Here is a 17,370-nt window from a genome sequence, read left to right as displayed (position 1 = left end):
AGGTCTCAGAAAACGCTTTGCCTTTAGAAAGCTTGTTAAAAATAGATATTTTGTGACTTTGCTTTGTGCATATGTCTGAGTATCTGATCCTTTCTGACATTTTGAGAAGTTTTAAGCAGCATTAGTACATTGGACAACTGCAAAATAAGGAAATGATTACTAAGGCCACAGTTCAGTTGGATATCAGCTACTATTTGGGGCACAGGGAGACCCAGTATGGATGTGATAGAAGCTTTTCACAGAACAAAATTGCATGAAACACAATAATAACAATAAATGTTGCACTTATCACATTGTGTCGAAATGTCTCAAGGATTTTATTATAAAGTGTAGTGTTTGTGTAATTGTAGGCAAACATAGTAACCACTTTGCTCACAACAATATCCCACAAAGAGCCATGAAATGAATGATCAATTCTATTGGAGGATTATTGGCCAGAACAATGGGAGAAACTCCCTTCTCTTTTCAAAAAGTTGAGATCTTAATGCTCAACTTAGTTTAATATCTCATCAGAAGATCACCTCCAACATGCAACACCTGCCTCCCAGGACTGCATTGGAATGGAATATGAGCTCAAAGTCCCACATGGGGCTTGAAACTGCAACCATCCGATTCAGAGGCAAGAAAGCTACCAACTGAGCCAAGGTGACAGAATACAACACGAGTGCCAGTTCTTTTCTTGTTCATAAGGGATCATATGTACAGTATATCTATGACATATTAGCTCCAAATTATTCCAAACTTTAATGGGATTTTTCAACGTTTCAAGTGTATTCTCTTCCAACTTTGTGTATAACCAGCATGGGTATGCTCCATCTTGCTTAAAAAAAACAGAATATTGATTTAGAGCCTGGCAGAATGATGCCTTAAATGATCATGGATACAAGAAGCCAGAATAATTTGGGTGTGATTCAATACAGTATTACAAAAGCTGTCTATGACCTCAGCCAGGGTGGCCCAAAAAGAACTATAATTGACCTGACTTACCCCTGGGCTAGAGAAGTGACAAATCACTCTACGCTCCAAATCCTGATGCCTAGCTAAGTCCAGTTGCATGTAGGGGGAGCACAAGATTGGGCTCAGTTCTAATGCCCCTTGCAGCTAAATAGCCTGCTAAAGCTCACCGTCGTACCTGACATTTGAATGGCTAGTTAAGAAATAGTGACCATAACCCATGAAACTATACGCCAATGGTAGGCAAAATGAGTCATATGTCTTCAGAGGGAAGAGAAAATTGTCGAGAAAAAAAAACATCTGTTTCTTTAAAACCACATCCTGTCTGTTTTGATTTTACAAAATAAGTTTAATGTGGCTGTTTGTTTACTTTCCTAGGATTGAACTGTGAATGTTTTAACAATAGTTTTGCTTCCCACAAAAGAAATGTGTAAAGTATACTCTTGGAAAGTGTTACAACTTTGTTTCAACAAACAATCTGGGAAAAACATCAAAGGTGATAATATTAGAAGTCATTGTTGTGCTGAAAATGCTTCCAAATTCTTCACATCAACATTAAAGCTACATTTGTAAAGCACCTTTCACATCAGGAGGATGTTCCAAGGCGCTGAACATTCGGGGATCAGCACCCAAGTGTGGGGGACGGCGGGGGGGGGGGGGGGTCAGAGTTGGGAATAGGGAGGGTAGAGAGGTAAGAGGGTGGCTGAAGGCACTGTCGAAAAGGAGGGTCGAGTCGTGCCTTGAAGGAGGAAAGGGAGGGAGCAAGGCGAAGGGATTGTGGGATGGAGTTTCAAAGGGTGGGGGCAAAGAGGTTGAAAGCCCATCCGGCGATGGTAGGGCAGGTTGGGTGGGAGACATGGAGCAAGCAGGAGCCTGCTGAATGGATGGAAAGGACCAGTTGATAGGGAGTTAGTAGATCAGAGAGGTAGGAGGGGGCAAGGCCGTGGAGGGCCTTGAATGTGAGGATGAGGATTTTGAATTCTATCCTCTGAGGGATTAAGTACAGTATGAACAGAAAAAATTTAATCCCTTAAAAATGTATATAGTTTTAACCAACAACAATTCTTACTTTTCAGAATTAATCTAATGTAACTACATCTGCTTCACATGCTTAACTTGTGTGCCAGCCTGTCTTAGTTGGTAGCACTCTCGCCTCGAAATCCATCCACCTCACACCCTCCCTTGCCTTCTTCAAGACCCATATTAAGACCCTCCTCTTCGACCGTGCCTTCAGTCACCCTCCTTTCCACCCTGCCTTCCACCCCCCACCAACCCTCAGCTCGGGTCCCAGGACCTTGGGACATCCTCCCAACGTGAAAGGCGCTATACAAATGTAATTTTTGTTGTTGTTGTTGAGTCAGATGGTTGTGGGTTCAAACTCCACTTTTGGACTTTGAACATAGTCTCGGCTGACACTCCGATGCAATACTGGGGTGTGCTGCATTGTCAGAGATGCCGTTCTTCAGGTGGGTATTAAACCAAGTTCTAGGTGGCCTGTTTAAGTGGATATTAAAGAGTTTCTTCCAGTTGTTCTGGGAGAACAATTCCCCAAATAAAATTGATCATTCACTTCAGAGTTGTTTCTGTGACATTGCGGTTTGAATATCGGTTGCCACATTCATCTACTAAACAGTCACTCCACTTTACCGTAAATCCCGGGAAGCTCTTTGAACATCCTTCTGACATGAAAGTTCTATATCAAATGTGAGGATTATTATTTGGGTAATTATGAAATGGAAACAATTTGTAATGTTACAAAACTAGAAGTTCAGTTTTCAGAGCATTAATGGTTTTCTTTAAAGCATAATTTAAATTAGTTTCTTAAGCAACTTTTTTTTCTCAGTGAAATGTAATTTGATGAAATATTGTAAACTACATTACCTTGCAGATCGAGCTCCAAGGCTAAAACCCATGTAACTCATGTTTCCTTCCATAGGTAATGAATCATCTCCTAATTCTTTCAGGTCCTGAGGTCCAAGATACTTATCTGTGTCCCCTGTCATTGCATCATCACCTGTGAGCAACCAGACATAAAAACACTTCAAACAACAAGTATTGATTTTTCACCTAATATTGTTTTGCATCATTATCCAGATTTTTTTCTCCCCTGAGGGGTGACTGAAACAATCAGTGCACAATTAAAACGGAATCAACATGCAACTTGGAAAGAAAGCACATCAGCAGATTCCAAACAGGTTCACGTTTCCTTTTGCCATGTCTTTTGAACCCAATCCCCAACCTCATACCGTGCGATGTTTGTAAACTCCCAATATGATCCGACAGAACCTTAAACAGCAATGAACACACAGTCAAAAAGGACCTATATACATATGGGAGGAGAAAAGTTCAACAAGAAAAACAACTTTGACCTCACATACTGAACAATTACCTGCTGCATAATGTTCAGTATGTTTCTCAGACAATTTTATGTAAATCAGTTCATTGAGAAGCTGTAACTATTTGGTAGAGCCCTGAAAGACCAGCACTACATCCTCCCTCAACTTCCATACTGGCCCCAGATCCCATTAGTCTGAGAGAAACACTCAGACAGCACAAAGAACCAGAAAGAGTCAGAGAAAATGAAAGAAGGGATAGTAATATATGCACAAAGAGAAAAACACACTCGTACATTGAGGAGAACCTCAAAGAGAGGAGAATCACAGAGACAGAGAGAGGAAAAACACACACACAGACACACACACAGGAACAAGTCACACTCTGAGACAAACTCACACCTACACAGAAACTCACAGAAAAGAAACACACAAACACACACCTCTCTCACACACAACTCTCTCTCTCTCACACACACATAACTCTCTCTCTCTTACACACACACAAGCACACCTCTGTCACACACACACACAATTCTCTTTCACGTACATATAACTCTCTCACACACACAAACACAACTCTCACACACAAACGTTTACACAACTCTCATTCTCTCACACACATAACTCTCTCTCACACACACACACACACATATCTCTCTCTCTCTCATACACACACACACAAACCCACAACTCTCACACAAACGTTTACACAACTCATTCTCTCCCACACACACAACTCTCACACACACAAACACACAGAGGAGAAACTCACACACACACAACTCTCTCTCTCTCTCTCTCACACACAAACAACTCACACACACACACACAAACACACACACAGAGGAGAAACTCACACACACACAATTCTCTCTCTCTCTCACACACACAAACAACTCTCTCACACACACACACACACACAGAGGAGAAACTCACAGAAAGAAAGAGACACAGAGAGAAAAAGGGAGGACAAACATACGCACAGACTCACTCGTCCAACTCTCTTCTGACTACTGAACATTTCACACGGGCAAAACTTTTAAAGGAGACGAATCACATCCCCACAGACAGAGAGAGAGGTGGGGGGGAGACAGACACACAGAGAGAGAGAGAGAGAGAGGTGGGGGTGGGAGACAGAGACAGAGGAGAAGAAAAAGAAGTGAGTCTATGGGATAGAAAGGCTTACACTCTTGGGAAGCCATCTGCTGCACCTTTTTTTTTCAGGGCAAACACTTCCGGTGTTCCCAGGAACTCCCACAGCCCCCGACCAGGTCCCCGGACTCCCGAGGAATGGCTGAGTTGCCTCTGGTCAGGATCGACCCCCACAACACAAAGCCGCGATCCCCCCCTCTCCCCTCTCCCCTCCTCCCCTCTCCCTCCACTAACCCTCACCCACAGCCCCCGCCCTGCGCTCACCAGGTGGTCAAAACAATACCCACTTTTTTTTGAACACACAAATATATATATATATATATATATGTGTGTGTGTAATTCCTGGCTTTTCCGCCTCTGAAATCCCTATCGGGAATTATTTTTTTGGACTGTGTTTGTGAGACACAATCCCGAAAGCGAGGGATGAGAAGCAAATGCGCGTATATTATACACGTGTGGATATATATCTGTCTGTCTGTCTGTCTGTCCCGACAGCAGAAAACTGGCAGATGGTAATGAATCGCGAGCAAAAAAAATAGCAGCGATTGGGGAGGTGTGACCTGTGTCAGTCACACAGGAACGTCCCCCATCCAGTGCCCCACACACACACAACACACACAGACAACACAGACACACACAACACACAGATACACACACACAACACAGACACACAACACACAGACAGAGACACACACAAACACACACCACACAGACAAACACACCACACAGACAGAGACACACACACAACACACACACCACACAACACAGACACACACACACACACAGACACACACAACACACAGACACACAACACACAGACAGAGACACACACAGACAGACACACACAACACACAGACAGACAGACACACACAACACACAGACAGAGACACACACAACACACAGACACACAGCACACAGACAGAGACACACACAGACACACACCACACAGACAGACACACCACACAACACACAGACAGACACACCACACAGACAGAGACACACACAACACACAGAGACACACACAGACAGACACACACGCAACACACAGACACACACACACAACACACAGACACACACAACACACAGACAGTCACACACACCACACAACACACAGACAGACAACACACAGACAGACAAGACAGACAGACTCCCGGGGTGGGAACTCACTCACAAATTGACTCAACAAAATCCCAGCCGCCACCACACACACACATCACACACACACACAAAACACCCAAGAATGTTGCGAGGAATATAGTGCTGAGAGATAGACATACACACACACACACAGAGACAGAGAGAGAGCTGGCGATTTGGTTAAAAAAAAACCAAATGAAACACAAGAGAGATCGCAGTGGCTTTGTGGTCGCGCTCACGGCACTGTGTTGTGTGTGTGTGTTGTGTGTTGGTGGAGCCCGAATCCAAGGGCTGTAACCAGCCCCACACTGGCACTGAAAACCGTGCAAAATCCCATTATGATTCTAATCCTCAACAGATGCAGCTCAATCCCTGGAGGCTGAACTCGGCTACAAATTTGAACATAAGGGTTTATAAACATTTGCTCAGTCGTAATAGAGTTCAGGAACAAACCACGTGCATTATTTGGCCGTCTTTTTTTTCTCTTTAACCCCCCCCACACACACACACCCTCCCACCCCCAGGTAAGCTGTAAGGCAACTATATTAAAAAAAAACCAGTAAGTAACAGGTACGGCAAACGCTGTATATCTAGTTACACACAGGGTGGAAATCCGATGTATGGGCAATACAATGATCCTCTTGTGGGACATTGTTTTAACATTAGCTTCAAGAGTTGAGTGGACTTTCAACTGCAGAGAATTGTGACCTACGTGACATTCAGTTTTCTTGGAAAGACCATAGCTCAGAAATGCAAATAAAAGCAACTGTCGGCAGTCTTGTGAGTTGGAATCCTCGATTAACGTGATAACTAACAGAGTCCGTGGTTTTACAGTAGAAATTGAAGTTTCTTTTAAAGTAGTTTCTTTTAAAGCAGAGTTCCAAACCTCACTGCACACACTGATCAATTCAAAAATGGACATCATTTACATATCTTTTTTCCTATGTCGCGTCTGCAATCACCACGTTAGGTACCAAACCTTTTCATAAATTTTTTAAAAAATGTAAAAGTGATGGAGTTAGCACAGATTGATTCACATTTCCCTGTTGATACCACTTTAAAAACCTGGGTTTAAAGGAGGACAGACTTAGCTCCCTTGGGTTCTTTTCACAGTTAATGATTTCTGACAGTATAACTTCTTGTTAAACCTTCCTGGAAACTTATCCAACACTTCTGTTTTTTCCCCAAGTATGATCACCAAAGCTGGAGGATACCCTCATACTAACACTTTTCAGAGTCTCCATATTACTTCCTTGCATTTATAATCTCAAAACCTAATTACACTGCTTTCCCTCATGTCATCTGCAAAACGACAATCTCTATCCTATGGCTTAAACAAGGTCATTAATTCATTTAAGTTAAACTTCCACTAGTTAAACTTCTCAGTTGCAATTTTTAAATTATTATTTAGACAATTAATAAGATATACCTGAATTTATGATCCATGAGATTTCTGAGTCCTATTGCAATACATTATTCTCACAACTATCTAAATCAAGGCTAACAGAACCTATAATCCTACAATTACCAGTTTTTCAGAATATTTTGCTCTAACCTCCGTATTTAAGTTTTGAAGATGGTATAAATAGGTAGGAAGAAGCAAATAAATTTATTTGAACTGTATATGGTACATTTTCAAAGGGGAAGGAAAGTCTTGGTGGGGGCAAGAGTATTGTCATTTATTTGGAGTGAAAATCCTTGATTACTTCCCCCATTACCACTTTAGGAAGAACACATTTTTATTTGGTTTATTGTTTCGTACAATGCGCCATGGAACAAACATTAGGATCATTTGGGTGAATATAAAGGTTTATTAATATTGCAATCACCTCCATATAATCAAAGTCAAAACCAAGCAATTGGCCCGGAGCGTAAGCTCACCAACCAGGTTAAAGGTTTATGCAACATTGAACAACACGTTTCAGCCAAGGCAAGCAATACGTAAACAGCCAGATAGAAGGTTGTGTCAGTATGTTAGTAACATTTCCAAAAAAAAACCCAAAGCATTATGTTGTTAAACCATTACACCAATAAAGAAAAAATACCTTCTTCACCATCTGACAAATATTCGGCTTCACTGACAATTTCAGGAACATTGGCTCTACGAACTGTATGATTTGAATAAAGATCATGACTTATTACCAAAACCATTACAATGTTTTACTAAAACAGAAGAAAAAATGAGTGTGCTTGGGAAGATCAAAATCTGTAATGTGTCAACATTCTTTCAATTTTAAATGCTCAATAGAAGAGAGAGGCAGTGTTTGAATAGGCATTACCAGTGATTAAACTTTGTAAAGAAACATGTTAAATTGTACTGCCCTGAAGTTGAAGTTTAAGTTTGTAGTTGTACATTTTTGAGGCAGATGTATACATAAAAGAGGGCACCCACAGAGAGATAAAGGAACTAAGAAATGCAGAGAAAGAAGTGATGTGCCTGGAAGAATACTGAAACAGAGCAGGAGGGACTGAGACTTGCAGAGAAATGGAGGTAAAGATTAAGGAATTCAGTGAAAAGGAGGGAGAAAGGGAACATCCATACTGAAAGAGAGGGAGGAGAAGATGGTGGGACACACCTTCATAAAGAAATAAGAGCAGATGGGACACAAACATACAGAATGGAAAGATAAATCTTCCCTTGAACTTGTATATATTATTAGTTTGTTTTGCAAGACAAACCCAAGGCTATAAAACTTTGCTTAAAATCCACAATTCCTTTACTTATATATAAAAAACACAGACAACGTGTCAGGTAGGTTAGTTTTATTTGGCACAATTCAGTGAAATATCCCTTACCTTCATCATCAGATACATCCAGAACTTCATTCATAGTTTCAGGAACATTCATCTTATGCTTTTCTGTCACAGACTGCATAAAAATAAAGACTATTAAAAACCGTCTGGAGTCACAGGGGATCAACAAAAGTTAAGTAATTTACTATATTTTAGTAAATCTAACATATATTCTTTACTTTGCTTCAAAGGCATGGATAAACTGAGTGGAATTTGATTGTGATACCATAGCACATGTAGATGGAATCCAAGAAGAACTTACCATTACAGCAGTTAACGTTTCCTCTGTGACCACCTTCAACGTATCGACAACCGAGATATAACCCAGGCGCCTAGCAATGGCCAAAGCAGTATTTCCATTCTAAAAAGATATAAACATAGAGCTTACAACAATTTAGAGTCATATTCAATTCCTAGCTATTAAAAGACTAGCTAGGAAAGAGTGAGGCAAACTACAATGGCTTCTGAGAAATCACTGCTGTTATAATTCTGAAAAACAGCAATAACGTTTTGAATGTTCCTGCTAGGTTTATAATTGTTCTCTCCCCCACCTCAACATGGTCTCTCCATGCAGCAATACAAAAGGCAATTAACCTTCTTCGCATTTTCAGTTATGCATGCCTGGGAGGGGGGGAGCAGGGGGATTACTGGAATGTTCCAGAATATTTAAGACTTATTCTGGGTTTAGCGAAGCTGAGTGCACCCTTTGTACTCTGACCTGATGTAATATTTACAATCACACTTGCAGTTTATGGCTAATTCGACTCATTGAAGCTGGAGAGAGAATAGTTTTGTCAGTTTTTTTCAACTGAATCTGTTCAAAATTGGAATAAAACACAAAATTATTGGGTAATCATTCCCATATCTTTCCTGATCTTTACAAAGCACATGCTTGGTTGCCATACAAGAAAACTGATTTTGCCCTAAAAAATGAATTTCTTTTAAAGGAAAATCTCTCTTTCGTTTGAGAAATGAAATGAATAGAACTTAGATGTTTGGAACCTCCAATAGATGGGCGTAACTGTAAGTACTGATGGGAGATGCACAGCCCAATTGTAGCAAACAGAGCTAAGCTACGGAGTGGCTTCTGCTCCATGCTAAGGCTTTGATCATAGCGCCCAGGGATAGTGTATGTTTGCATTTCATTTGGCAAGCTACCAGTTTTCAGGTGCATAAAGTGTTTTAACAATATCAACAGGGATGGAAAAGACCATGGATGAGAATATATTGCTTCGGTGGAGGATCTAGACCACTTCAGTGGTAGAAAAGACAGCTGCTTGCTGCACGACCACGACTTTGCTATTCACAGACTTGCTGTTGCAATACTCAGTTTTCACTGAAAATGATGTCATTGTGATAGATATAGGGCATAATCTGGCAATAGGCCAACATCAATGAACCCATTCTTTATTCAAATTATAATTATGTCTTTACTCGTTGTTATTGAAGGGTGTGGAGAGCAGCTAGGTTGTGTTTGGGAGGTAATTATTGGTCATGACTCAACTATCATCTGTTCAAGGTGGCTGACGATTCACCATCTAGATTGCTGACTCACTATGGTTTGTATAAACCAACTGAGTATAAAGAAATCAATTTACAAACTAAACATTTATACACCAATGTGTTGTTCTAGCTTACCACAGTGACTTCATCTGGAGCAGCACCATGCTGAAGGAGGATGTTTATGATGTGTGTATGTCCCTGTTGGGCAGCCTGATGCAGAGGTGTGTATCCATTCTGTTGTAGAGGAAAACAGTGCATTAATAAAGATATTTATACAACTGGGCATGAGTTATATTAATAGATCAAATCAGTACAGGCTGAAGTGAAACAAACCTTTGTCTTTGAATTCACATTTGCATTATGCTGCAGGAGAAAGTTCACCATCTTCACGTTTCCATAGTGGCATGCGACATGCAGTGGAGTGTAACCCACCTATGATGAAAAAGCAGACAAAATGAATGACTCAACTAATCCCCATTTTTAAAAAAAGTGAATATGCAGCGTATTTACCAATGATTACGGATATCATGTGATACAACGTGACTGGTAACCCAAGATTACGAAGTGTGTGCTATATATCTTTTCTCAAAGAATTTTACATTAAAATACAATACAAATTTACAGTCATATAGCTCCTTCCACTTTGGGAGGATGTCCCAAGGCTATTAGCAGTCCTAATTTTATTTGGCATTTAAAAGCTTATAGAAACCCATCTTGAAACCCACTCTTAGAAACCCATTTTAAAACTAGACAATTCAAATAGCATAAAACTCATTCCATACATCAGAAGGGTTAAAGGTTTGGGAAAACTGGGACTTTTCACCCATTAAACATTGGAACCTTGGAAGCAGAAGTATAGGTTTGCAGTGTCTGAATATGGGTGTTCCACTGTCTCCATGCCTTTAGGCACAATAGAGTAAGGTAAACACTTAAATGTTTCTACCTTTGTTTGTGGATCAATGACAGCTCCCTGATTGACCAGCACCTCTGCAACATTCACTCGGTCCTCCTGGGCAGCTAAATGGAGGGGCGTCAGACCACTCTGTGAATCACAGTGACCTTGTGTTAACATTTCTGGAAATATCTGACTTTTAGACACAGTCAGTTTTAACAACTTGTGGCAATGGCAGAAGCTAGACAGAATAAATTGTGAAGAAAATGCGTGCAGCAGTAAATATTTTGTATTTATACGCCTCCATTCCGATTAATATTTAATGGTAGGCGACGATATCTGTTTTCATTCACAGTCGGCAGAATAATGGCTTTGTGCACTGCACATAGAATATCATCAGCTTAACAAAGTGGTGAAAATTTAATTGTGCTGGTTCTCTTCAGATCAAAGTCATCACTGTTGGAATTGATTGTGCCTGAAAAATCATTGCTGTCAGGAGCATCTGCCTTGCATGTGAAGATCAAACTGATCAAACTCCAGAAACTACGTTATTGTAAAGTCTGCCTCAGGCTTGTACTTCATTGTCATTTTTGATGGCGCCCAGCCAGGGATGTCACTGTGCTGAGGGTTTGGACCATCTGCGGGTTGTTTAAGTTGTTATGTACCCTATGATTGTCTTTGCCCATGTGCCTGGGCCAGGCACAGTGTGACAAACAGCATGGATGGCTGACCTGCTCCACTCTTACTTTGGAGGCATCCCTTCAGATGCATGTTAGAGCTTGTTCTCCCTTTGTGTGGAGTCTCTTGCTCCAATCTGGTGGTCCAAGTTCTCAGTATCTCCTGCCTTTCCATTGTTCGCAATTGCACAGTTAAAAAACAATGATCAGAAAGTCAGGGAAAAATGTGATTCTTATAAGAATATGGAAATTCTGGTAAGTGCAGCCTCAATGTTTTGGAGCATTCAGTGAATGCTCAGGAATTATAATAATAATAATTATTCTTGCATTTGGTATTACTATGTATCATCCCTGAAGGATGTCTCAAAGTACTTCACAGGATTTACTGTGAAATGGAGTTACTGTGTATTTATAGGCAAATGTGGCAGCACAGCCATGAAACGAATGACAAATTTTTACTTGGGGGATTGTTGGCTAGGAAATTCCCTTCTCTTTTCCAACAGCACCAAGGGATCTTAAACGTTCATCTGAACAGGCAGACCGGACCTCGGTTTAAAGTCTCATTCGAAGAACGGCATCTTCAACAATGCAACACACCCCTAGTACTGCATTGCAATAACAATCTAGACTATTTGAGTTCCAAGACCTGATCCACAACCTTCTGAGTCAGAGGTGAGAGTGCTACCCCTGAGCCAAACTAACACAGTTTATCGATTAGTATTCACATGAAGTCATGCAAGCAGGAGAAACTCACTACAATACACACAATAAAAGCTGATTAGAAAGTTGACGCTCACAGACACCTACCTTGTTCCCCAGGTTTACGTTTGCGTTTCGAGCAAGAAGTAAAGAAACCATATCGACGTGACCTTCCTGGGCTGCTAGGTGCACTGGTGTTATCCCTTGCCTGGTAACTGTGTTGGTGTCAGCACCATATTCCAATAGGGTTGTTGCTATGTCCATCTGATTCTTTTTGGCAGCTATGTGCAGGGGTGTATAACCATTCTGGAAGAATGACAGAAAAAAACATGCTGACCAGTAATTTTAATTAAGGGAACATAAGAAACTCGAAAGAATACTATAATCCTGTTCACTTTTAAAATTGACAGACCAAAGCCTTTACTGTTGAACTGTACCAATGCTATGAAAGTTTTTTTTTATTTGTGGACTATATATTCAACATGCACATGGTGACTCTTGTGTTTTGATTTTATGGACATCTCCCAATAATAGATTCTATATTATTTCTCCCTCTCCTCAAATTGCAGTCGATGCTGGATTATGGCCCTCGATCACTCTGGGGACACACGCTCACATGCAACACATCAAATCCTGCCAGTCATTCCTTATCCTGTCACCAAGCTTCAGCCTGCTACAAACTAATGGTACAGAATTACAAAGAGCTTCCTCTTACAACTACTGTAATAATTCTCAAACCTGTAGTGTATGTGGAGTAACTGCATGTTTGCACTTGTCTGTATGTGTGTGTGTGTTGGTATGAGTGGTGATGGTGGGAGGGGAAAAAATTATACTTCTTTATTCAATGCTCTTTTCAGTCATCTATCCAGACAAATGTGCCAGACACTGGAGATAATGGACAGATTACGGCAGTAATGTTGCACTGTCTTTCAAACAACTCAATAACTTTTGTTCAAAACTACAAAAAATGTTTATGGTGAATATGAGACTCGTTGAGGCAAGTGAGTGCCTAGGTTAGAAGCTCAAGGGAATTAGTAAAGTCTTAGTTCACCATTCACAGATTACAAGCAGGAACCAAGCGTATACACACGGGACAATTCAAGACAGAAAAAACTAGATAGAACCAGAAAGAATTTAAGAGCTGCAGACAGCACAGTGAAGTGAAGCTCCACCTGTTGTTAATTAGCTGCAATAACTGTAATACCATATTCAAAAGCAAATCTATATTTGAGCATTATGGCAGTGCTATACCAGATCCAGGAACATGGTCAAGGGAAGGCAATAGAAGCTCCCATCAGATATTCAAATCACAATGTAGGCACCCACCTACATTACTTCCTGTGTGAATAACCAACACTAGACATCTATGAGGAGCTTAAGAGCATCTTATGTGTAGTTTTATCAGAAATCCTGTTCTGTCTATAGTTGTGAAGGTTACTGTCACCGTGACCTCTTTCTACTTTGTCTTATTTCCAATGCCTTAGGGATTACTCTGGGTCTGTAATACTGTTTTTAAATATAGCGTCTTCAGGCACTTCATTATATTACGGATTTTCCATTTTTTTTTACAAATGGATTTTAATACAAAAGATATAACTTAATTAACATATTTTACTTTACAAAACATTTCCTCCTCCCTTTTATCCTCCATCTTTCATATTGCAGTTAAAATCTTCATACCAGTTTTGGACAACTATATTGCCAACTATATCTCCTGGTATGGAAACCATAACTGCAGTCAGACAATTGTTCCAATAAGCACAATGTCATCATTGAACTCATTCAGATGTGCAAATGGAGGAACTTTACCATAAATGGATAATAATGCCACTCCCAATGTTGGTTTAAATAACGCCATTTTTTAGACTATTGATTTTTTTTGAGTAAGATAATAAAATGCCAAGTAATTTAGTGGTGCTGAGTAGATTATATGTAATATATTCCTCTATTATTGAAAATCAGTACAAACTGCTAAAAGCGGTACACAATCCATAAAATTCATAAAAGATAAACAATGACATTCTATTAACATTCTGTATTTTAACAATTAGAAGCTTTTTTTTAAAAAAAGCATAAATTATTTCCAAGTACAGTACATGGAAATGATTTGGTTTACAGACTGGAAACAGAGATTTCATTCCCAGAGATGGAATAATTGATATTTTGCTTTTATTTCAAAAGGATTCTGATTTGTAAATACTCCATTAGCTATTAATCATGATACTTTGATACTAAATACAATCCAGTCTGCTTATGTACAGTATTCTGTTCAAAGTTCAAGATAACTTCCACATAAACAGATTTGCTTCTGGAAATTCAATTCTGTAGCTCCTGCTCCAGACGTCTGTCTCTTGCTTGATCCTATCTGGTGGTAAAATGCTCTCTATACCAAAGAGCATGGGTATCAAAATTTCCCATTTTTGCTTGTGTAACAGATGGAAATGCCATAAGACAGAAATAGGGAATAAGATAATAAAAAAAGGCACACAAGCCAGGAATGAAATCCACACAGTAAGGTATTGGTTTAAGTTTAACTACAATTTATTGGCATTGATCCAATTGCAACCAAAAGATCTTTTGAAACTGTGAGGTTAATGTATAGAAATTGGGATGACCGAAGATGACCATACACATGAACTGCTCTGAAACTGAATGGACCATCTACTGAACGGTTTTGTTTACATGTATTTCAAAATGAACATGCCGATAACGTTTGATTCAGCAGAATCAACCAAATTCTCTGAGCACTGATTTTTCCACCAAGAATTTTAAAGAAATACACAAGGTTTCATTATAGCATCTACAAAAATGATATTCTTGGGTTTCTGAATACTAGAACTAAGGATATTAATGGAACGATACGCATTAATTTCACAACAGTTCATAAATAAAATGTAAAACTAGCTGCAAGTTTATTTTTCTCTGCAATATTTCACCAGCCCTGAAAGCTTTTATCAATGGTGCAATCAACTAATAAATCAATCAATCCTGCACTCAATGTTTGCTTACAGTTGTAATTGTGGATATAAAGTGGTGCGACATGAGAAGAACATAGACATTGCGAGACGAAAGAAGACCAAGGTCCATCCAGTTCGCCTTCCACCATCCTGGCAGTCGCATGCACACGTCATGACACACATAAGATAAAATGACATGACTTACATAAGATAACATGTTTTCAAAAACTCCTCCCATGCATATTTCAAAAATCACTACATTTTTAATGTACAGAGCAGGAAGCTTTAAAAATCAGTAAAAATGCATTTGCTTAATATGTCAGTGTCGTTTGAACAGAGTGCACCATGGATATTTCCCCTCAAATTGTGTATCATGCATTACCAGGATTGCTCACACTGCAGTAATGGTATATCTTCTACATAACACACATGCCGTCTTAAAAAGCTGCTGGTTTCTCAGTGTAAAGACCCCACAGCAGTTACTCCAGTGAATATTGTCCACATATGTTGCTGGTTCTCATCTCCTCCTCGTCTGTATACTGTACCTTTGCAGCCGCGTGAGGAGAAGCTCCTTGATCTAACAGCAGCAGGGCTACTTTTTGGTTATCATAGTGTGCAGCAACATGCAGTGGAGTCAGGCCACTCTGCAAGGAAAGGGAGAAAGAGAGTTGCTCGTTAAGTATTTAAATTAAATTAGAAACATTATGCAAAACAAGAAATCTTTACCTTCCCCTCCCCTCCCCCATCCCCACCCGGATTATCTAAATTATTTTGTCTTGAAAAATTTGAAACCTGTTGAAAAGCAAGTCAAGTCACTAGATTTTCGATTGGAAATAATAATAATTTCTCAAATGCAAGGATCATTATTGTTACAGTTCCTCTGTTATTCGCTCTACACTGAGGATTATAGGAATATCATATAATTATAGAATTATCATAGGAATCCCATCCCACCCTTACAATCACCCATAGTTTCCCCTGCACTCCCCCATGATCTATATTTTATCAAACAATGCAGATTCAAATGAGTTCTGGGTGGACAGTGAACCATTTGACCAAGGGGGAATCATAACAGCTGAGGCTGACTTTACCTAATCTAGCCCAGGGACATAACGTAATTGAAACAGTCTCAATGCTATACTCATTGAGATTTTCTAATTCATTAAATACCAGGAACCAGGCACAAATTTCTATTTATGTTAACCCTAAGACCATTGCAATAAAATTTGATACTGTGCAGAATTTTGGAAATGTCATAAATTTAGTCTGAACATTGAAATTGAAGACCTGCAAGAAAATTATTTTTCTAAATTAAGATTAAATTTAAGGTTTGGTCAAACTTCTGCATGACCTTAAATTTCAAGACAATAAACAGCCTTAAAGCTGAGACTGTGTAAATTTCAGGACTTCATCCGCATGACTCACATCATACAGTGCATTTATTTAATAATACATCAATAAATTCTTATCCATCTGATTAGTAGAACTGCATGAAAAAATGACTATATGGTTCAAATATTACCTTTCCAGAGACATTAGGAGATGCATTTTTCTGAAGCAAAAGGTTGGCCACCTCTATCTTCCCATACTTTGCAGCTACATGTAGAGGAGTGAATCCTTTCTGTAATGAAGGGAGAAGATGTCAAATATGACTCATTACTTCATACATACCATAAGGCCACGTGCTCATATGACAAGTGCTCACATCCTACTACAATAGGTTGTTCTTACGCTAAATCCTAACAAAGCAAAATTAGCTATGGTGTAATTGTTAGTGATATCAACCGTTTGCAAGCAGGTTCCATGTATTATTATACAGATGAATCAATTAAAAAGCACAGCATTGAGCCAGCTATTTCAATAGAATATTCAGTATACAACGGTCTATAGATAATCTCAGTACTGAGCATTGTACCTTGGTGTTCACAGAGAGAGAAGCCCCTTGTTCCAGTAGAATGGAGGCCACATCTTCATGACCTTCCCGAGCTGAAATATGCAATGGGGTATAACCAGACGTCGTGGCTGCATCTGGTGAGGCTCCATGTTGCAGTAACAGCTGAACAATATCAGCTTTTCCCAATCGAGAAGCAATGTGCAGAGGAGTCTGGTCATCCTGAATGTTTTAAAGGAAATCAGGATACAACTCCAAATAAGTTCCAAGAAAAACACTTGACTAAACCCCAAATGACTCAACAATATCATCGTTATAGGCCACTATTCACCTGACGATGTCACCTTTGTGAATTAAATGTTTACGAACTAATGATAGC

At 39.6% G+C, this 17,370-nt stretch overlaps 1 protein-coding gene across 8 annotated transcripts in view; it reads right to left on the bottom strand.

Annotated features, from left to right (window-relative positions):
• The window catches only part of ank3b (ankyrin 3b), a 147,909-nt gene that overhangs the window by 51,350 nt on the left and 79,189 nt on the right, over positions 1 to 17,370 (bottom strand). For all 8 annotated transcript variants that reach the window (XM_007897115.2, XM_007897079.2, XM_007897097.2 and 5 more), the window contains 11 exons: positions 17,016 to 17,213; positions 16,623 to 16,721; positions 15,646 to 15,744; positions 12,252 to 12,449; positions 10,819 to 10,917; positions 10,209 to 10,307; positions 10,011 to 10,109; positions 8,635 to 8,733; positions 8,376 to 8,448; positions 7,625 to 7,687; positions 2,836 to 2,968 (listed from right to left, as the gene is read on the bottom strand). In XM_007897115.2, coding sequence (XP_007895306.2) covers positions 2,836 to 2,968; positions 7,625 to 7,687; positions 8,376 to 8,448; positions 8,635 to 8,733; positions 10,011 to 10,109; positions 10,209 to 10,307; positions 10,819 to 10,917; positions 12,252 to 12,449; positions 15,646 to 15,744; positions 16,623 to 16,721; positions 17,016 to 17,213 — 1,259 coding nt within the window. The remainder of the gene's footprint in view (positions 1 to 2,835; positions 2,969 to 7,624; positions 7,688 to 8,375; positions 8,449 to 8,634; positions 8,734 to 10,010; positions 10,110 to 10,208; positions 10,308 to 10,818; positions 10,918 to 12,251; positions 12,450 to 15,645; positions 15,745 to 16,622; positions 16,722 to 17,015; positions 17,214 to 17,370) is intronic.

This window comes from Callorhinchus milii, unplaced genomic scaffold (assembly GCF_018977255.1).
Source record: "Callorhinchus milii isolate IMCB2004 unplaced genomic scaffold, IMCB_Cmil_1.0 Scaffold7, whole genome shotgun sequence".
NCBI classification, from domain to species: Eukaryota; Metazoa; Chordata; class Chondrichthyes; order Chimaeriformes; family Callorhinchidae; genus Callorhinchus; species Callorhinchus milii.
This window is presented reverse-complemented; position numbering and strand designations above follow the sequence as displayed.